The sequence below is a fragment of the Neophocaena asiaeorientalis genome, unplaced genomic scaffold (genome assembly GCF_003031525.2).
Source record: "Neophocaena asiaeorientalis asiaeorientalis breed wild unplaced genomic scaffold, Neophocaena_asiaeorientalis_V1.1 scaffold130, whole genome shotgun sequence".
NCBI classification, from domain to species: Eukaryota; Metazoa; Chordata; class Mammalia; order Artiodactyla; family Phocoenidae; genus Neophocaena; species Neophocaena asiaeorientalis.
Window position 1 is genome coordinate 12370042 of NW_020173397.1, and position 23582 is coordinate 12393623.

Here is a 23582-nt window from a genome sequence, read left to right on the forward strand (position 1 = left end):
GCATGTGGGATCTTCCTGGACCTGGGCATGAACCCGTGTCCCCTGCATCGGCAGGCGGCCTCTCAACCACTGCGCCACCAGGGAAGCCCACCTTTACTCTCTTTCAGAATATTTATACATGAAAAGGGGAAAGAGCAGAAACAATTTTCAGCACCATTTAGAGGTTCCTAATAAAGTGGGCTGAATCTGGACAACAGAAGTGGAGTTGGCTGTCTGTGAATGAGAGCCAAGGTATCAGGAAGATGAGCATCTGTCTCCCTGGGCACCAAGGATTACTGATATCCAGTGACTCGCTGTCCATCTTTGAAGCTCTATGTTGATTTAATCCCAACTTTTCACAGAGACATCTGTTGGTTCCACATTTGCATTCAATTCAACTCAGAGCCCAAGTTTTGGAATGGACTCTGAGCAACCCTGTAACATATTCTATTTCGTACAATGTACACCTGCTTGCCTCATATTTGGGGACTATGTTATTAGATGATCAATTAATGACCACTGGCTCACATTTCAACATTAGCCTGGAACTCAAGAAAGCAATTTGGCCCCAACTTGCCTTTCTAAATGTTTTTTTTCCTGTTACTCCCCAAGGCATCAGCCAGGCTAATTTGTGTCCTTTGGAATATGCCTTGCGATTTCCATCTCTCTGTCCTGTTTCTCCTATTAATTGTGACTGCATTAAGAACAATAGCTTACATTTATTCAGCACTTATCTGCCAGGTATTTGTCAATCACTTTACTTGTCAACTCACTTAATTCTTGCAGTGATCCTATCAGGGAGATGCTATTATTTTTTCCACTTTTACAGATGAGGAAACTAAGGACAGAGGGGTAAGAGTTAAATTCCTTTCATGCCTATATTACATTTTATCTTTATCTTGCTGTGTTGAATATAACCATATAAGCCACCATTAATGTTTTATGGAATGTTTGCACATGAAAAATTAAAAGAGCAAAATATCAATAATTTCATTTCCAGAAAGAGATGAATTCCAACTCACACCGCCTTCCTCACCAGCCCATGCTCTTGGCTGCTACACCTTTGGTTCTCAACTCGGTTTACACTTTAGTATCCCTCATGGAGCTCTCAAAAAATACAAATACCCAGGCCCCACCCCAGCTCAATTAAATAAAAATACCTAGAGATGTTGGTCAAGACATTGATGTTTTTCAGAACCTCTCTGGGTGATTCTAATGTGCTCCTGGGTGAATTCATTGTACTCTTCAATCCTCCTAGCCTGAAGTATCTCCTCTTCCCATGGTGAAGACGTCTTAATCCCAGTGTGCTTCTCATTTTTTCCCTCTTAGTGGAATCAACTCCCGCCTTGCCACAGTGATCCTGATTCATTACCAAAAGTTCTCCTGAAGAACCCTGGAATCTTGTTCTAGACCTTTTGAATACGCACAAGTCAGGGCTTTCCAGTCTTCTGGCTAATTAGATGCTAGGGTTTCCTCTGGGATGCACATTCTCTTACATCATCTTCACTTTGAGTGTTGTCAGCAAATTTGATATACTTTGCTGACTGAGCATTGACTTAAATATCAGAATTGACCTGCATCTTTTCTGGCATTTCTTGGGTGTATTCTCTCTATTGCTTAGAAATGTAAGTCTAGGTACAATGAACAGCAGTTATGGTAGAAGCAATATCTTTAACTCCTTTGCTAGGTAGTGATAAACTCTAAGAAAATCTAATCATGTCACTTACTGGCACAACATCCTTTAGTGCCAGACTCCATCACTCTTGGACAGAGTTCCAATGCCTCAACGTGGTTACCAGGGTGCTGCATGAGCTCACCCTAAGGACTGCTCTGGTCTCACCTCTTCCAGACCTATCCCACGCTCTTCTCTCCCCAGGCACACTGAATGTTTTTCAGTTCCTTGGCTTCATCAAGCCCCTTGTTGACTCCAGACTTTTACATATGCTGTTCCTTCTGCCTTGAACATTTTACTGTATCATCTTACCTGGATACCTAGGTCTCAGTTTGGATGTTAATTCTGCTGGGAAGCCATCCAGAGCCCTCCCCTACCGTGAGTTAACACCCTCACCCCTGCTCTCAGATCATCTGGGTTAATCCTTGTCACACAGTTTTGAAATCATCCATTTCCTGTCATCTCCCCTAGATCTCATAATCATTTAAGCAAGGACCATGTCCTATTGGTCACTCTGTCTCTGATGCTCAGCATCAAAGAGGATGAGTCAGTGTTTGTGGAATGAATCTTCTGATGTGGGCATTTTCCTGGGCCATTTTCTGTATCATTTTTGGTTTAGACATGAGGTAGTATTAGACATTGTTCTTTTGAATTCTATAGATCCTGCAAGATGACATCCTCAAAAATGACAGGTTTTAGACAAATGGGATTAACTCAGAAAGACATACCAAAATTCTGTCTGTCAGTCAGCATCGGAATAATTGAGTATATTGAGTAATTCCACCTTGGATCAAAAGTTCTGTATGAACTATCTCATTTAATATTCTCATAGACTCTTTGACATCACATCCTTTTCCTTTCCTTTTTACAGATGAGGAAACTACAGTTCCAGGGGAATAACATGCTAAAGGACATGTGACTAATTAGTGGCAAAACCAGGTTTGAAATCCAGTGATTCCACACTGCCTTGGAAATGTCCATTCGTCTATCGGGAACGAATCCCATCTTAACATCTTACATGGACGCTTCTAACAGACTTCCTAGATTGAACCCTGTCTCTCCAATCTGGTAGCTGTGTGACCTTCAGCAAGCCTCTTCTCATTTTGAACCTCAATTTCCCTAACAGTAAAATGGGGATAATCACCACAGTACCCACCTCACGCACTGTCATAAAGCTTAGATGTAAAAAAGCTGGTAACGTTCTCAGAGGGGTACCTGACACATAGCGCTCCACAACTTTCAGTTCCTGTAGCCATTATTATCCTTTTCCTGTAAGCGCTGTTAGTATAGTAGAGAATTTTTACTGTGTGCTTGTGGCTTTATTATATTGCTTCTCAACCTCATGTGCTTGAGGATTTTGAAGGGAGCAGGACATGGTAATGTGAGCAACAACCATTTTTCCATTAGCTCCTTCTTTACAAAGTAGGCTCAAATAATGCTCGCATACCGATTTGAATTTTACACACTACCCCAGACTTCAGGAATGGCTGGTCAGGCATCGTGGGGTATATGTGTTATGGGAGTTTTTTTCTTTTTTTTTGCTACATAGAACATGACATTGTCAATTCATAATGAAATGAACTAGATTTTCGCTGCATAGAACATGACATTATCAATTCATAATGAAAAGAACTAGATTAATCAGGAAGAAAATAAACTGATATGAGCCTGTAGTTCTCCACCATGTTTAAATATATCTCAAATTATCAGCCCTTTGCCCTTTAGCCCTTTATTAGGGCATAATGAACCTAGTAGTTAAAATATTTTCTAAAGTCAGACAGTAGAATTGAGAAGCAGTGACAAAATTTCTACCAGAAAGTTTTGCTTGTTTGATTTGGGGGTGGTCATGAGCCTTCTTTGCAGCAATATGAGTGGCTGAGTGTAGACAGATTGTGAGACATTCAGATGACAGCGACGATGTGGATAACAGCATGTGTGGAAGGCGGTGATATCAAAAAGGCAATGTGATTTGCTTTGCATTGGCATTGCCTGCAGTGTCAGTATACAGGTTTTGAAATCTGTTGTCAGGCACTACATAGGGAGATTTCTGTTTAAGTAGAGTGTTCTCGAGGCTGTCTCCTCATTCACCAAATTCCAGGTTGACTTACCCTCCAACTTCCCCCAGCAGATTCCTGCACTGCTTGCCTTCTTGAAGTATTTGATTAGCACATCTCAGTTTCAAGAACTATACTAGGAACTGGAGATACACAGCTCAATTACAACACTATTGTTTGGCCCCTGCCTGTGTTTTCAGCCTCTTCTGGCACATGATCTCATTGTTCTCTGAGAAAACCACAGTGGTTTTCTCAAGTTCTTGACCAAAACCCAAGGCTTTTGCCCATGCTGTTCTCTGCCTGGAATGCTCTTCACCCAAGTAGCTTAAGTCACACCTCACATCTCAGACCTCTTGTCACTTCCTCCCAGAAGTTTCAGCTTCCCAGGCTGCTTTAGATTCTTTATTATCACATCCTCTCTGAGAACTGAATTCCTTTGCTTCAGAACATGTAGTTTCTACTTGAACAATCTGACGTATGATTAGAGTAAGGTCTGTCTCCCCTGCTGGACTGGAGCTTCCGTGAGAGCAAGGGATTAACTGTTCATCATTACGTGACCAAGTGTCTGGCATAATTCCTGGCACATAGTCAATGCTCTGAAAAGAACTGCTGGATGAATATGTGAGTCTCTCTAGTAGGGAAGATCACAAGTCAACAGAGATTATAATACATTATGGTAAATTACGATAAATATTATATGGGATATGCCAGGGATGCAGTGGAAGGCATATGAGTTTTGGGTGCAGTGGTTTAAGGGAGGACCTCTGGAGTTGGTGATATAACTCGGTTAATGAAGTTGGAGTCAGATGGGGTGGGGAAGGAGTGCTGAGGGCACATTTTAATCAGAGGGATTAATTGGGGTCAAGAGAAGAGTCTACACTGTGGCATTATTAAAATTAGGAAATGGTAACAAAATGATGGATTTGAAATATATGGGATGTGAATGATGATGGTGTGTATGTTGGAAAGGATGCTTAAGTAAGAGTCTAGCATGCCTGCATGATGGTATCATTCTCCAAGGAAGGGAATACAAGAAATGCGAGGTACTCTGAACTTTTTCTCCCTGTGTTTTTGATGCTATTTCCTATCCATCATTTCTAGCAGCTCTTCATTGGGGGTCTCAGATCTCCCGCTACCATGCCTTGGAAGAAATGATTTAACTTCTCTAAGGTACTAGGTTCTTCCTCTGTAAAATGGGGATAATAATAGTGTATTATAAGGCTGCTGTTGTGAGAATTATATAAAGTGATACACGTAATACACAGGGTCTGGCACATAGTAAGGACTCAATAATTATAAACTAGTACATTTATCAGTTTTAAACTAGTACTATAATTAGTGTCCCATATAGTTGACAAGACCATTGCCAGCTGACATGGATGGACTTAACCTCTCTAATTTGCAGATTAAAGAGAATGAAAATGATATCCAGAAGGGGCCCAAGATGAAAGGTGAAAATCATCCGCCAACACTATGATGGCCACATACAGCCTGGCTCAGTTTTAGCTGCCTTGAGGACTTCTACTGTGCACTCTCTGCTCTTGGAGATGGTGACCCCAGTACATTATCATAACTTCCTTTTTCACTTGAGCCACTACTGAGAGGGTTGATGAGAACAGACACCCAGCATAAAGCAATATTAGTGTGTAGGCACCAAAGGAGATCATGAATGATCACTTCTGAGTTGGCGCTAGCATGCCATTCTAAATCTGAAGAAATGTGATCTTTCTTTGAACGAGTGTCTCTTTAACCACCCAATCATACCAGCCTAAGTAATATTAGCTGACGTTGAATTTGAATCCATTAAAGTTTACCATTAAGTCTTTTAAATGAAGCAATGATGAAAATACCAAATAGTATCAGGGATTATAAATAAAATAGAGGCACTGGGGAAGGTGAGAATTTTCTGTCCTAGCTCAGCTGGAGATCTTGACTCCATCTGGTCTTGTGTAGCTGGTGTCTGGAATTTCCTTTCTATATCCACCCCGCCAATTAAGGACCCTAGGTTCCTTTGATCACTTCTTGGGGTTCACCTATGCAGGGTGGAAGGCTAAGGAGGCCTTAGGACACTGGTGGTTATGACTCCTGTTGGACTATCAGTGTGCAACATGTTAGCTGCTATTCGTGGATCGTCTCCACTGGAAGGCAACCAAAAGGATATGAAGAGTGTGTTGAGCTATTGTGTAAAGTGCTTTCTCGGCTGGCAGCTGGAGAGATGGGTCCATAGGTGGTAACACATCTCTCTGGCAGTAGTGACAGATAGGCTTTGCTCCAGTGGACCACATTTTTCCTACTCATGTGGTCCTTCTTTTCTCCCTCCCTGGGCTCATGGCATCCCTATTAGTTTGGGGGCCAAAAAAATCCTAATCCTTCAATTTTCTACCTGAGTTTCTGAATGACTTTTGAACTTAAACACTAAATATTATTTGGGCCTCTATTCTCTGGTCAGTGGGTAATTTATATCTTGCTGTTTGGGCTGGGAGTAGGCCCTCAAAAATTCAAGGAGCTTGAGAGGATGGAAGAATACATTATTAATTTTTCAAAATAGTACTCATCTGTATAAATTTCTCCATGAGCCTCAGAAGGGGACATGAGTTTTACCACTTCCTTAGGTGAAGTTATCAGAATCTCCCACATAGAAATGGACTGATGCCCTCAGCAGCTTCCAGGGCTATAGTAGAAGGACAGGGCTATAGATTTTCCTAGAAGTGTGAAATAGCTCACGAGCCTTGCTCGTTATTCATATGGACAGCACATTAGTGACACAGGACCCTGAAATCTTGCCTTATCTAGGCTGAAGCCCAGCTACAGGGATGAGGAGCTGACTCAGATTTAGAACATTTTTTCCCCCTTTTGAAAATAAACAAGAATTGATCAAAGGTGCTCTCATACCAGACAAGAACAGGTCTTTGAAAACACCTGAGCTCTTTGTAGATAAATGGAAATCAGTGGAGCTGTGTTAGGGAGCTGTGTTAGGGAAATTTTCTTGTTGATGAATTTGGAATTCTGTGTAACCAAGTACGTTCCAACTAGATAACTGACAAAGATTTGGGATGTGCTACACGATAATTACACACACACACAACATACACGCCATGACAAATGTTTGCGCAGAGAGTTTTGTATTTCTCAAGTGGTTACAAAGATGGGCTTTACAACGGGACTCACTATATTTAGGTCCAAGTATTTGCACTAAATATACTTTCATATTAGGTTTTCCCCCTGGAAAGGACATCAAAATCCTTAGAGGATTTCTTAGATGATGTCTAGATTCATGACCCAATCCTGTCGTGAATTATGTCTAAGAACTATAGCTAAATAAAATCACTGTAAGGAGTTGTAATGCATGCGATTTCTATTATGCTCCCCAAACATCCAGTCTCATTACAAAATTTCCTATTTATCTTCTTCCCTTTTGCTGAACGAAATAACGAAAAGTGGCTAACTAATTGAGTTTGTACGCCATTTATCACTGAGTATGATATATACGTAATTTTCCTCTCCTCCCTCCTTAATACTGGGTATTACTAAACTTTTCATCTCTGCATATAATTTGACTGATGAAACATTACATTTCAGGGTTTAATTTACATTTCTTCACTTGAGTGATGTTGAGCGCTTTTTCCATGTTTACCAGCCATTCTTTTACTGAAAGAGTGAAGTATTCAAGATACTTTCTTATGCTAAAAAATATAGGTTAAGACCTTCTTCTTATACTGTGACACCATTTTGATTTATTGAGTTTTATATGTTGTGTATCCATAGGCCTGCTTGTGCATAGATATTATCTGTAAGGATGCACAGAAGTCTGGTAATGACAGTTCCCTCTGGCGATTCAGATGCGAGAGAATTAGCAGGAAAGGGGAGGCGAGGGACGATTACTCTAATTCTGATCCTTTCTTTGCTGTTTTTGGATACATGTATTTGCATTTACATGAGGTTATTACTTTTATATCAAAGAGCAAACTTTTTCCAACAAATTAACTTGCTTATTAACTTGAGAAGAGTAGGAAGATGACTCTGTGAGCCAGAAACCATACATTCCACTGTCCTCAGGGATCAGGTAATTGACCTCAATGTGCCAGAGCCAGGTGTGTAACAGGGAGTGGTGAGGCCTGTGGGAAACTGGAGTGTCCCATCAAAGAGAAAGCAAAGTCAATTTTTACATGACTCTGCCAACCTAAGGAATAGGTCTGATGGTAGTTTCTGCCAGTGGGCTGTCAGTTGGAACTTACTGCCTTAAACTAAAAAAAAAAAGGAACACCACCTCCTAGAGGTATGGGAATATCTGAAGACAATTCCCACTCTCTTTATCCTGACAAGGAACAAACAGAGAGACAGCCCTTTTATTAGACAGTCTAAAAAGCTTTGTCAGTTCTTATACACCCTTCCTCTCATTCCACTTACTAATGTACACTTGGATCCCTTACATACCTAGGCAGGAAGAGGTGCCAAATAGGGGAGCAAAAGAAAATTTACATAAAATTCAGAAATTGTGCCTAAAAATATCACAATTACTAATGATGCTATCAAAGACCTTCCTGTAACAAGAACAGTAAAATCTCCTTTCAGCAATGCCTCATGTTGAAGCCAGGTGAGCTCAGCCTCCTGTCTATTAAACAAGCCAGAGTCTGCCTTGAAAGAATAAGGCAAGTTTTAAACAGACACGGTAATGAAGGAACCATACATAGACAGCTACTGTGGCATGTGGCCCTAATCCACTACAGCAATTCATTATTTTGGTCTTTTATTACGTGTGGACGACAAGTAACAAACGGCAGAACCAAAATAGGTCATCTTCCCTGACCCCTAAAATGTTAGTATGTGTGAATAAAAATAAGGGCTTAAACTTTTCCATACTATATTTCTCTGGAAGGTCTCTAGATGATTTCCAAACTGCAGTTGAGCCTGACGTGTCCCTGAAATATTATAAATCTCATAACTACCAGGACCTGTTGTGCAGTGTTTGGTCAGCCAGTCTTAGGAAAAACACTGAGCTATGGGCAAAGGAATTATCAGTTGGTCTTGGAAGACCTAAAAAGCTTTCCTGGAAACAAAAAAAAAAAAAACACAGTCCATATAGTTTAATACCATCATGACCTGAAGTCCATTTCATGGAACACTGGGTCTGCAGGCTATGAATAAGTATTACATAGGAGAAGCCTCTGTGATCAAAAATATTTGGGAAATACTGGACTAAAGTTCTTGTCTGCAGAACTTCTCAGAGCCTTTAATATGCTATCCTATTTTAGAAGGCTAAGAAGGGGTTCTTATATGCAATATTTCTCATACATACTTCATGCTATTCTACAGAAAACTGTTGCTGAATTTTGAATTTCCTTCAATTCTCAGACCTTTTTCTCTATCATGACTGTCTGTAGGGAATACAATGGTACGCGGTCAAGAAAATTTTATTATGTATTTTCCAAAGGAGCAACGTTCAGAAGCAATTTTTGTAAAGATTCTGGTACTGGAATCTCAAATAACGCAACTTGAAAAAAAAGTCTCAATCTATGAAATACCCTTTATTTTGTTAAAATTAGTTATACGCTGTGAGACTGAATACAAACAAGTTGTTTGGAAAAATGAATGAAGTCATTTTATGGGTAGGTGTTTTAATATTCCTTCTAAGCGTCCATTGTCTTCTCTCTCTCTTTTATCCCTTTCTCTCTGGTTTCTCTTTCCCATGCTCCTTTTTTACATCTCTCTATCTCACTGACTGTGGGTCTCCTTCCCTGTTATTCTGTTTGTTTTCCTGGGCCTGAGTTTTGCGTATCTTTCCTTCTGTCTCTTTTGCTCTTGTTTTGGAAACTAAGTCATGATAAGTCAGGAACAAAATATCCTGATAGATTGTGGTGGGGGGGCGGTTCTTCACGGAAATAGCCAGGAGTATGATGCCTTTTTCATTATATTAACTGTACACTGATGGTTAAAAACAAAATAATCTGGGATTTCCATATCTATCAAACATAGAAACTTTTGCGACGTGAGCGGGTCTCTTCCTGCTGCTCTCTCTGGCTGGTAATCCAGTCTAAGTAGACAAGAATACCAGGTAAAATTTGCTAGCAATCAGTCATAGAAATAGTCACAAGTTACACTGAATGAGAAGGGAAGGCCTATCAATTTATCATGGAGATTTTTCTTAATTAGATTGATGCTAAAAATCCACAGTGAATTAAGACCTCCTCTACTAAGCAGTAGTTGTATTGATTTTTTTTTCATGTACTTATCTAAGTTGGATATATACATAAAGTACATGAGAATAAAATCCTAAATAGAGAAAAATGCATGAAAATTTCCCCATCAAACAGTCATTTTATCCCCCCATGCCTTAAACAATGACACTTCAATCTTTCTCCAAAACTGAAACCATTATTTACAAAAATGTTTCTAATTGCTCAGTGACAATGACCTTAGGAAGGGAAATCAAGCAACCATCTCTAAGACACAGAAAGGGAAGGGGCAGGTGTTGCCCAAAGTACTGAATGTTTCTGCAAGTATCCACATGGCCGCACTTTCTTTCTCTTCTCACCCAGATATTTTGGCATCTGGCAAGAAAGCCTTTAGAATATAACTTGTGTTTATGTTAGATCCTTGTCTGCCTATGTTTGAGATATGGGCGCCTTGGAGTCAGACAGCCCAGGCGGATTTTTTGGCTCTGCCACTACTGGCTATCAGATTTCGAGCAATCTTACAGCCAATCTCTGTGCCTCAGTTTCCTGGTGAGTAAAATGGAAATAATAGAAGGCTACACCTTATGAGGTTGGGGTTAGAATTAAATGAATATACAAACTTGAAGGACTTGGAAAAGTGGTACATGGTAAGCCTTCAAGAAAATTTTAGCCATTATTTTTATTATCATTATTATTACTGTTTATATTCAATTATTTTTAAAACTTTGACATTGATACTCTTTTTATGCCACTATAGATCAATTAGAATAATAAAATATAATTTCACAAGCCCCCTAGAAATTCATTTTCATTTGTCTTACATCATCTGCTTGGAAAAATTCTTCCCTTAAATAAATAATTATGTTTGAGTCATCATCTTCTTGTGTGTGAGTATTTTATTTTAAATTTAGTCCCTGGAAAGTAATTGGAGATTACAAAAAGACTGTACTGTACATTGTATTTTTAGTTGGTCTCAACCAAAGATATTGAGTAAGGTGTCTCCCATCTATTTTGGGTTATAGAAATTAATAAAACACAACATCATGTGAATTCTAGTGTAACAACCCGTATTCCCTCAGAGTAGTGCTACGCACACATTCAACAGTATAACGCTTTCTAAAATATTTGTAAATGACTATGCCAAAATTTAAGTTGTTGAGTATGTTTTCTTGGTATTTTCAGCTATTAGGTGACAGAGGATCACTTTTCCACTAAAAGTCCACTCCTTAAAAACCTCTCCAAATATCATGTATTATACTTTTGAATAAGTTGCTAAGATGATACTGCAAAATTTATGTTCCATTTAAAACAATCTGGTCTCAGATTGTGAATCTTAAAACAATCCAATATAAGCTTTTAAAAAAATCAAGCTGCGCCTCTGTTTTCGGAAACACTATAAAAAGGCATCTGACCTGCCATTTCAGAGAAAAGCAAATAACAGCAACTGGAACGCTTACCATGGGAAATGCACTATGTAGAACAGAATATGTTTAGGACAAACGTGATATACGGATGGTCAACTGCTGTCACAGATAGAAACTGGTTTCTATCCATTCTTAAAATGAGAAAGGGAAATGCATGGCACATCATAAATATGCCAAAGTGGAGGCAATAGTTAGATAAATGGTGGTGTATCCACCCCCCGAAATCCTGTGTAGTTATTAACAATAATGTTCTTTAAGAGTATGTATTGGGGCTTCCCTGGTGGCGCAGTGGTTGGGAGTCCGCCTGCCGATGATGTTCATATTAAAGGGAACAAGCTGTTGATCAGATAGTACTATAACACTGTAGTTCAATAAAATACGTACTTTGTGAGTTTCTCTTTAATGATGGGTTAAACCTCAAAGAACATATGCTTATTTTCTTACAAAGCGACGATAATCTCTGAGCAGTAATATTATGGGTGACTTTAATGTGTGGATGTACTTCTGTATTCTTCAAAATTCCTATAATGAACATACATTCCTGAAGAAGACTTACCATCATTAATGATATCCAGGGTAAATAGTTTGAAGCAGTTCCCACAAAAGATAGTGGCTAAAATGCCAATGTATTGAATTAATATGAAACAAAACTTCATAAAATAATGTCTGTTTCTAAGCATTACCCACAATTATTAGTAAGATAGGAATTGATACCATCATTTAGTGAGCACTTGAGGAGAACCAGACATTATGCAAAGCACATTATACACATGATTTCCTTAGTTCTCACCACAACCCCATGAAGCAGAAGCAATTACCATTCCCATTTTACAGATGAGGAAACAGGTTAGGAAGCAAATGTGACTTGCCCAAGGTCATTCTATTAGTAACTGGTACAGCTGGGATTCCACTCATGTCTGCCTAATTTCACAGTTCATGGTCTTAATAACTACACTGGGATTGTTAATTTATATACCCACTTCATATTTAATTTGCATGTAGAGATCTAGGCCATAAAAAGAGTTTTGATCAAAGTAACACATAGACTTTTCCCACACGTGCCAATGGATTCCGAGATCCTGGAGGAGTAGAATGCTGTGGAAATTATAAACAATCAGCATAAGACTATAGAATACCCTATACTTCATTGACTTTTGCTCAGAAGACAGACGCTAATAGCCTAAACCTACTACACCAAAGGGCTCAGAGTGTCCAAAGTCAAACAAACGTGTTCTCAGAGACAAAATGTTACCACTATGTGGCTTAACCTCTCACAGAAACTTACAGCCAAATGCCATTTTCCCCTCTGCCAGCACAGACAATGCATTGCCTTTGTGTCTTCCACCCAAATCCTGAAGGCAGTTCTACTTCTAGGTCATTAGTGATAGAAATGAACTGGAAACAAAATGGAGATTTATAGTTAACAGGCTCAATGCTTTCTTTGGCAGAGACTAGGAGAAATCATCATGGTTTTATAATGTTTATTGGCTTCTAGGGCCAAGAGTTGCTTCCTGTAAGAGGATGCAATGGCTTTTCTAGTCTAGCTGCCTGCCTTCCCTGCAGTGGAGGTGCCTTACTGTGCTGTGATCTAGAATAAGTAAATTATCATGGTGCAAGTTTCTCAACCTCAGCTCCACTGACACTGGGGGTGGGATAAATACTCTGCTGTGGGAGCTGTCCTGTGCATTGTAGGACGGTTAGCAGCTTCCCTGGCTTCTACACACCTGACACCAGGAGCACCCCTTTAGTCGCAAACACTAATGTCTATGGTCCCCGAGAATTGGCCTGATTGAGAACCACTGATCACAGTGTATTTTTTTTTTAACATCTTTATTGGGGTATAATTGCTTCACAATGGTGTGTTAGTTTCTGCTTTACAGCAAAATGAATCAGTTATATATATACATATGTTCCCATATCTCTTCCCTCTTGCATCTCCCTCCCTCCCACCCTCCCTCTCCCACCCCTCTAGGTGGTCACAAAGCACCGAGCTGATCTCCCTGTGCTATGCGGCTGCTTCCCACTAGCTATCTACCTTACGTTTGGTAGTGTATAAATGTCCATGCCTCTCTCTTGCTTTGTCACAGCTTACCCTTCCCCCTCCCCATATCCTCAAGTCCATTCTCTAGTAGGTCTGTGTCTTTATTCCTGTCTTGCCCCTAGGTTCTTCACGACATTTTTTTTTCTTAAATTCCATATATATGTGTTAGCATACGGTATTTGTGTCTCTCTTTCTGACTTACTTCACTCTGTATGACAGACTCTAGGTCTATCCACCTCATTACAAATAGCTCAATTTCATTTCTTTTTATGGCTGAGTAATATTCCATTGTATATATGTGCCACATCTTCTTTGTCCATTCACCCGATGATGGACACTTAGGTTGTTTCCATCTCTGGGCTATTGTAAATAGAGCTGCAATGAACATTTTGGTACATGGCTCTTTTTGAATTATGGTTTTCTCAGGGTATATGACCAGTAGTGGGATTGCTGGGTCATATGGTAGTTCTATTTGTAGAATTTCTCCAAAGAAGATATACAGACTGCCAACAAACACATGAAAGAATGCTCAACATCACTAATCATTAGAGAAATGCAAATCAAAACTATAATGAGATATCATCTCACACCAGTCAGAATGGCCATCATCAAAAAATCTAGAAACCATAAATGCTGGAGAGGGTGTGGAGAAAAGGGAACCCTCTTGCACTGTTGGTGGGAATGTAAATTGATACAGCCACTGTGGAGAACAGTATGGCGGTTCCTTAAAAAACCACAGTGTATTCTTAAACGTGGATTTTTCACATCATTTTAAAAACAGCTTGACCTTCCCATGGTACAGAGTGCCCTATGAGCTTGTCCCTCTGGGTGTGGCTGATTGGGAAAAGATCGACAGATGACCCAAGCTGGGTCAGTCACATTCAGTCTTTTTGGAGAAGGCATTTAAGACACAGGAAGTGAGTCAAGTATACTTGGGCTATACCATGATGCTGAGTGAGATCAGAGTTGGTACCACAGAAATAAAAGCATCACACAAATCCCTAAGTTGTGGGAGAGCAAAAGTTAAAACCCTTTAAAAGAGAACCCATCTACAGAGAAGAGAATGAGGAAAAGAAAGAACAAAAACAAAACAAGAATGGCAGCTGCCTAAGTAGTTTATGAATCCTATGAAGTTTGGCTGAATTTCCTGTAACTGGGTTTCCCAGGATTCCTCTATTTCCTTAAAAAAAAAAATTCTTCTTTTTTGGTCTAGCTTGTGTGTGTTTCCTTTCTAACCACCTCATAATTCATAATGAAAATACATGAGTCAATCTAGAAGGTGTCCTTCCCCCTCTATATCTAGAGGTAGGATCATGGACCCTAAGTCAAGAGATTTAGGTTCTAATTCCTGCTTTGTGACCTGAGCAAGTGAGTCACTTCTCTGAGTCCTGATTTTCTTACGAAGAATTTGAAGATCAGCTCACATCTGGCTCTAAAATTATGAAAGATAAAGATGGGGAAAGATATCTGTGATCCCTTTGAACTTTGGACTCTCTGTTTGACAGGCATATAAAATTGTTTAAAGATGGTGGTCAAGACTTGGTATTAGAGTCAGTTACTTTCGTCTCAAGAGTTAGTACAGCTACAGCTTATCAATCATGGGACCAATGGAATAGTGATTAACCCTTCTAAGCCTCAGTTTCCTTCATGTTTAAAATGGGAGGGAAAGTGTATCTGCCCCAGAGGTCCCCGTCTCCAGGTTTTCAAGCCCTTTTCATCCACTCCCATGCTGAACAGATAGCGTTGACTTATATAACAAATACGATATTGTGAAAACAATGAAGGATAACTTCTGAGCCTCTATCATAAAAGAAAAGGTCACTGTGGCTTCTACATTGTTCTCTTGGGTCACTCACTCTGGGGGAAGCTGCTGCCATGTTGTGAGGACACCCAGCCCCTTTGGAGAGGTCCATGTGGCAGGGCACAGAGGCCAGCTGCCAACAGTTCTGTGAACGGGCCATCTTAAAACCACCCTCCAGCATCAGTCAAGCCTTCAGATCTTGACAGTAACCACGGAAGGGACCCTAAGCCAGAACCATCCAGCTAAGCTAAAGTCCGGATCCATGGAAACTGTGAGACAATGTTTGCCGTTTAAAGCTGCTAACTTTTGGGGGGAGGGCATAAATTGTTACATAGCAATAGATAACGAAGATGGGGGTGTTGGGATGAGTAAATGAAATAATGCATGAGAAATGTTTAGGACAGGGTTTGGTACATGGTGAACTCTCAGGGCACTTCTATCTGTTCATGAATGTACGTGAACCCCTAGAGCAGTGCCTGGCACATAGTAAATGCTCATTAAATATGTGTTGAATGAATGTTAGGTATTATTTTTTCACTACCATTATCATCATCGTCATAATCATACATAACCTCGATCCAAAATCAACTCCCAGATGAGTTGGACCCTCAAAATTATAGACTTGAAAAGATTCCTTTACCTTATCTTCTCTACACAATGGTCAACCAACAGCTATTTGAAAATGCCGAAGCCAGAGAAACAAGAATTCAAACTCTATGCAGAGGGCTGGCATTTGTCTAACTTTGCAGCACTGTGGATGCCCCTTCTTCATTATCCTGAACCATATTTAGATGAAACAAAACATATATATTATGCATAGTAACGATGCAGATGAACTCCTAGAGAGAGGTGTAAAGCCAGCTACTTACCATCGACACAGGAAGGTCGGTTTCTTGTCGTTCCAGCCACTTTCCCAGGTAGACAGGAACACTTGACTGTTTGTGATCGCTCCTCAATGCGGTTCTTATTACAACATCTGTGTGCAGCGATCACTTCACATGTCCCTCCTTCTGGCAAGAGAGAAAGAATCAGGACCCTGATTAGAAATAATTCAGTGGGCATTCAGGCATGTGAGGGTATGTGCGAAGGGGTTGGGGAAAGTGAGAGAAATAAAAGGAAGAGTTTCTACGAGGTACAGTTACTGTGGGATTCCCTCCCATAACATGTACATATACATGCATACAAGATTATGTACAAGGGATGTCTCATCTTGGAGAAGACAAGCATCACAGCAGTACTCTTTAAATGCAACAAAGAGCACCAATGAAGAGCCCTCAAGAGGCAACACTTCCTGGCTGTATGTACGGAGAGGCAGCGGAGTAGTGAATGCCTGGAGCTAACACAAAATAAAGATGCTACCAGATTTAAATGCATTATATTTGGGGAGCTCACCCCTGTGTTATCTTTGCATTTAGAATTCTCTGTACTCCTACTAATGATAAGCGACAGACGCTCCAGTGATACAGAACCTGCAGTGGCAAGAAAACTGCCCAGAAACGAGCTCTCCTTCCCAGCACCTGCTCCTCTCAAGCGGATGAATAGAAAATCTAGTTGTGCTGTCATTTCCCCAGTCCAGATCTCACCCAAATGTGATAGAAAGAGTCACTGGAGAACATCATCACGTGCTTTAGATGGAATCTCAAATTACAGACCAAGGCATACGGCTTCACTTATCGTTACAGGTCAGCCATGCATTCGTCAGAATTTAGTGGCAACTTAGGGTATGCCACTGTCTGCTAGGTTCTTAACAGGTGCTCTCCTGGGTGTGTCAAATGTCACTGAGATTCAGCTGGATCTTTCCAGACCGCAGGACACCAGCTTAGCCAGTTCTCCAGGGACATAAAAGATACTCCAAGTTATCAGAAACCAGGAATCAACTTTCCTAACATCAAGTTTTGCATTCAGGAAGGATGTTTTTCATTTGACAAGAATGGACCCATAACATTTAGGATCCTTGGCATTTAGGATTCAGTTGGCAGTAATTCCTCAAGCATTTATGAAGCAACCACTGTCTACAAATTACTATAAGGAATGTGTATCCAGCCTGTACATGGTGAGCACTTAGGAAACATCGTAAAAAAGGAGCAGAGGGAGGGAAGACAGGAGGGAGGGAAGAATTTAAACCCAACACGATCCTATCCTGGGGCACTGGTCTCCTTGCAGGCTGTTGGCTGAACATGGCAGGCGTGATCCCTTTTGAGGGTTGCTCTGAAGAACAGTCTCGACAAGCTGAACTAGGTACCACCTAGGACAGTGTTCTAGTGGATCTCTGGCTTATTCTCACCTCTTCCACATCTTTCCCAAATGTTATTTTATCGGAGGCACATTTGACCACCTTACTGAAGTCATAATTCCCTTAGCCAGCACGCATGACCTCACTTTGCTCTGCATCATCCCCCGTCCCACACCCCACCACCAGGATACCTGTAACTTTCAAATATAGCATATAATTTATTTATTTATTGTACTTATTGTGTGTTCCCCACTGGAATGTAATTTCCTCAAGGACAGGTATTTGTATTGTCTTCCATTAAACATCGTATCACTATTAGAATTTCAAAAGTGCTTTTAGTACATATTTCATTTAAATTGCAAAATTGTTCAAAGATAGAAATAGGACGAATGTTACCTGTACTTTTTAGTGACGATGCAGACTTAAAGCAGCCAAATGACCTAGCCATAAAACTAATGGTGATAATAAAAGTATTATAGGAGTTAACCATTTATTGACTCTTTACTGTGTAACTGACATTATGGTAGATACTGTATAAACCTTCAATTTACTATCTGCTCTCGAAAGCCCCGTGAGCTTATGATTACCTTTTACAGAGGAGGCAACTGAGATCCAGAGCAGCTTAAACATTTGCTCACATTTTACTCAGCAAGTACCTGGCAGCATCCGGACCGGAATTCAGATCCTCTGACCCCGTATATATGTTCTTTCCCCAGTCCCACCCTGGCACCCATACTGCCATTCCTCTGCAAAGGGACTAGGAATTGACAAGTGCTCCATTTTCATTAAAACCTTGTAAATAAAGTCAATGACCCCAGACCACATCCTCCTCAGGCTCATGGATGATGGATTTGCACACTGGAAGCCAGAGGTGTTGCTCTAAATAACAAGCTCATCTGGTCTTGACAAGTTGAACTATGGCTCCAATTACACCTGCTGCTCAGATACACCGAGGCGGAGCCCAGAACCAGGTCTCAGAGGACCACAGGACCTTGCCATTTAGAAAGTCTGAATGGCCCTGTCATACCCAAATCTCCTGATTCCCAAGGTTTACAGTTGTGACTGACCTACCCCTAGTCAATCAGAGAAATTTAACCTTTCAATCTATTCTAACTACGAAAGCCTAGCCCACTGACTTGTAATGACAAAAAGAAAATTAGATCTTTGACAGGAAAAGGCTCACCTCTGCAGTCCTTTTATCAGAAGTCTTCAAGTTATGCCTAGTGGGGCTTCATAGATTACCTGAGGGGGCTCAGTTACATCACTGGAGGAAAGGAGAAAGCAACTCTAGATACTTTATTTTTAATATTCACTCTAGTACTTCAATGTTTTATTTAAATGTTTATTTTAACATTCAGTATAATCCTTCAAAGGAGTTCCTCTGCTAAGGAAAAAGGGAAAACAGCTGTACTTTGCTGCTGATCAGCTCTGAAGCTAATATCAAATGACACGTATTTATTGGATAGATGGATGATTGAACCAGATGAGAAATGAATTACAAATCTGTCATGGATTATTGCACAATCATTTTACATGGAACCTACAGTTTTTCGAGAAGCTTAGATGTCTTTGCTACGGTAGTGTATAGCAAGCTGGTAAGATATACTCCCCCTTTCCAATTTCTATGTGTTTTTTTATTTCTTGGCTATATCAGAAGCCCACATTTACTTTGGTCCACCCAGGACATAGTGAGAGGCTGCTCAAATTCTGTGAAAAGAAATACAATTCTGGACTTCTATAATAACCACAGGGATAAAACTTTTCAAGACCCTCTGGAACTGACTATAGTCTTATTTACCTATTGGCCTCATCAATTGGCTGCTTCAAAAAGGAGACTGGAAATCAAAATTTTCCCAGCTTTGGCCCCCATGAAAGGAAAGGGTTAGGTTTGTCATAACCCTTTCTGGGAACTAGAAAATTGTTCTTTTAAATCGATTTTATCTGCATTTTAAGAATTACCTAGTGAACTGTCCTTTCAAAACTAACTGCCAAGGTTATTGCAGAATCATATTGATAATATTTGTCATGTCAGTGTCTTTCAGTCTTTGGCGCCAATGCCAGTCCACTCTAAATTTTATCTCAATCCAAGTGAAAATGATTTCAAGATGATCTGTGGCCTCTCAAAGGAAAGTCATTTAAGTGCCCAGAATATTGAGCTTTCCTTTCTTGTTTATGGATTTCTGGAAACTCGCTTCTTTTCTGAGTTTCACTCAGCATCTATAGATCCAGCAAAGAAGACAGGTGAAGTAACCTACTAGCTAATGGCAGAGAATGTGTCACAAACATAAGCCAGTGTGGAATTCAGACGTAGCAGGTTGTTGCTTGTATCACTTTGTCTATAGAAAACACACCTAAGATGAAATATAAGCAATTAGCCTTCTACCGTAAACCTAGCGTTGTAAGGGGTCGCATTGTTCTTCCAGATTAGGAGGTAAATACAGTAATTATATGACTAATGCAGGCCAATCTGAAAAAGTTACATGCATTAGATGCACATCAATTTCACAGTTCTCCCTCCACGCAAATTTTTAGAACAGTGGCATTGCTTCTCGCTCCCCTTTCCCATGTTCCCCAGGTGGCAATGGGAGAGTCCCCCGCAGGGAAGCTCCCCCGGGGAACTCTCCACTTCCCCGTCTGCTCTTTCTTTTGGATTTGTCAGCACTCTGAGTACATTATCAAAACCGATTTTTAACAGGAAGAGAAAGTTTCTACTACCCAAAAAAAAAAAAAAAAGACAGCATTTCAAGATTATTTCTGGCAGCAGCAACAGCTGGAGAAGTTAAAAAAAATGCCAAGCCCAATATGTTCCCAGCAACGACCCCTCCTTCCCAATTCAATCATCACTGTCTTGCCCTGTACAAGTGAGGAAACACAAGAAGATGAATTGCTAAGGATAATATTTCTTTTAAAAAAGAGTTCCCACAGATGACAATTACATGTCATGATGGAAAGGGAGGATGAGATTAGGGATGACTGTCAGGCAGATGGCTAAAAACTTGAAGGTCGGTGTCCTAAAACAATTTGCCCTCCCAAATGGACATCTAATAGAAATAGCTTATACCAACCTACCCGATTGCTCTGAGCTATAAACTGGGTCAACCATTTAAAAATGGGCACTTGTGGGAGATTGCTAAGGTCTAATCCTTTTCATCTGCCAGGGAATTTGACGTCCAGTAGTATGTTTTGGTATTGATGTTTTCATGTCCATGACCAAGCATAGCCAAGTATTTGGAAATTATCACAACACCAAGTTTTCTGGGAAAGAAGACGCTGGGTGAGACTGTAAAGTTGAAATGGAAGAGAGTTATCTTTTTTTTTTTAAACTTAAGTCTAAACTCTGTATTTTGGGGGGAGGGGGTCCCTGTATTCACTATTCAACTCTTCTATAGGTGGTCTCCTTGAATCAGATTGTAAGTTAGATTTCCCTGCTATATGATCCTACAATCTCACATAATTATCCCATAATAATATTCACAATGCATTATTTGGCATTTTTAAAGAATATTTCACTTTTCTTATCTGTACAAGAACAGCAAGTTTTCTGTTTCATTACTCTGTTACTGGGCCCATGTCTGGACTATAGATATTTGTTGAATGAACCTCTTCCCCAAAGACTAGCTTTTGTCCCCGACTGTATGCTCACTTAAGTAAGCCAGACTTTTCTTTAATAGCACGTCTCCTAATTGGAATGATTGGTTTACTACCTGTCTATCTTGTTGGGCTGGACACTCTTGTGATGGCAGGGACCACATCTTGTTTACTTCTTTATCCCTAGTGCCTGGAGTAATAGTTGACATTCACACATTCACTAAATTACTGAATAATTAAATGACTGAATGAGGGATAGAAGGAATAAAGGGAAGAAGCAGAGGATGGAAGAAGGAGGGGAAGGAGTGAGATGGGAGAATGAAAGAGGAAGAAAGGAGAAACTAAGAGAAGAAAAAGAAGAGAAGACAGACTGATTATAAATGAATCCTCTTTGGGGAACTTTTCCTGAGTATCCATTATGTGGTCTTTTCAGAAAATAAACTTGAATGATAAATGTAGCTTTTGCAAAGAAGTGACGGACCTTCTAATACACCTTCCAGAAAAATCAACTTGGAACTCTCATTTGGGGGAGAGCCAAACTGTACAAAGAAAAAGCTTTTCATTCTAAGTGAAATGACTGGAAAATGAAAGAGCAATTTAGAGTGACCATAAGGAAACTTCAGTCCTCATTAATAGTTAAGCCAGGATATATCTGCTCATCGTCGAAGCCGACTTTTAGAGGACGTGAATAAAATGTGATTAAGGAATGTTAAGATTGACATGATAATACGGATCCTTGCCTTTTCACTTTATTGCAAATGGTTCCTTTCTTTAAAAGCTGTTAAGTGTAAGGAAAAGCACAGGTTTGTTGAGATTCACTTTTGTAGGACTTCTTGATCAAGGCCTTATAAATAGCCCTCTTGGAATCTATTGTAGCGGGTGTCAGAAATGGATATTTAGGACTGTGTTAAAAATGCTTTATTGACCCACTGGACTGGAAGGAAGCTCCAGGTGTCTTTGTAAATCATTGACAAGAGAGACACTCATGGATCTTTAAGCATGTCTTGGTCGAGGAGGGCAAAATGGCCACTTGATTTTTTTATGTTTGAGATTAAACAAATTACCATCTCCTCTGTCCTAGGGTTCTGGGGTATATTCAGGATAGACAAATATAGGAAAAAGAAACAACTACTGGGGTAGACAACCATGTTTTAGGCAGTATAGCATAATGAATACAATAAAATATTGTAGAATCAGGGCCCCAAAGTGCAAGTCCTAAATCAGCTTCCTGTTTTTCTCCATTCTATGTCTCAAGGTTCTCCTCTGTAAAATGCGGATAATAATAGCATTAACTTATTAGGGTTGTTTTGAGGCCTAAATATGAGAAATAAATAAGTACAGACAAACTGATTATAATAATACTTGCCTCAAAGTAGGCACTAAACTATATTCTGCTGTTAGTAATACTATTGGGATCATTATCTTTGACTAGATCAGAATTTCTTGTGGAAACATATTGGACTCTTCGAAATTTTTTCCCTCTTTTGACCAACACGGACCATTCCCCACACCCATCTCCTTACTCTTACCCCAGGCCAGTGGTGGGGGCCTGGGGTAAGAGTAGACCTCATTTAGACCTCACTAGTCCCTTGAGATAAGATTGCTAAAGGTACTGTATAATACAGTGACTCAACAAGCATCCCCCAGATTTCCCCTTTATAGTTTTTAAAGAAGAAAATGGCTCAAACATCGGATATGTTCGAACTCCTACTGTAGAAATCATTTTTAATAACTGCTCTAACAACATGGAAATATATTTTACTCGAAGATATACCAATGAGGTTACAAGAAGAACATTCTGGAATCTTTACTGAGCTTTATATACTACAGAACTTTTACTTGTTTCCAGGCAGGATGCCTTGGATGGCATTAGGGAGGGGAACCCAAGTAATGGTTTGGGCATCAGACTGGCATTGTGCTATTCTCAGATTTGCTGGAGAATCTGTGTTAAAATAAGGCTGAAAATGTAACATCTCCTCCTGTGTATTTTTTGCCCCCAAATTCGTTTGCCTGATCTGGATCTGCTGTCAATCCATTGCAAATTAATGCAATCACTGAAACAGCTTATTGCCCAGTAGGGAAAGCCACTGAAAGGCTGGGTGGGACATTCACCCTGGATGTTGACGTAAGTTTCTGGTAACTAAATCACGGTATCAGTGCCCTTCAGCTTCCCTGGGTTATGATCTCAAATAAATTAATCAAATTCTATTATGGTGATTAGGGAAAGAGTTGGAGCGAAATACGGCTTAGAAAGATGGCTATGTCCACTCTTCTCCTCTGAGATGCAACATTCTCAATCTAGATCCTGCTAGGATTTCTCTATCCTTACACCGACATCACTCATCCAGCTGGGTGAGAGTTTATCAGGTTTTCCTTTTCTATTGCTAGGCTTCAAGGCTGAGAGCAATACGCAAACTGTTGCTTGAAAAGAAACAGGCGACCCTGTTTTACAGAAGCCACACCTCTACGTATATTAATTTCCTTAAAATTACCTGAAATACTGACATGAAAGGTTGATTATATGAATATATAAATGTCATTTGAAATAATCAACATCGTTTGAGCTACTAGCTGGGTGACTTGGAGCAAGATGTAACCTCTAAGCCCTGGTTCCTTG

The 23582-nt window shown here is 40.0% G+C and overlaps 1 protein-coding gene across 2 annotated transcripts in view; it reads right to left on the reverse strand.

Moving 5' to 3' along the window:
• The window catches only part of TAFA1 (TAFA chemokine like family member 1), a 478670-nt gene that overhangs the window by 87338 nt on the left and 367750 nt on the right, over window positions 1-23582 (reverse strand). For both annotated transcript variants that reach the window (XM_024747069.1, XM_024747070.1), the window contains exon 3: window positions 16014-16154. In XM_024747069.1, coding sequence (XP_024602837.1) covers window positions 16014-16154 — 141 coding nt within the window. The remainder of the gene's footprint in view (window positions 1-16013; window positions 16155-23582) is intronic.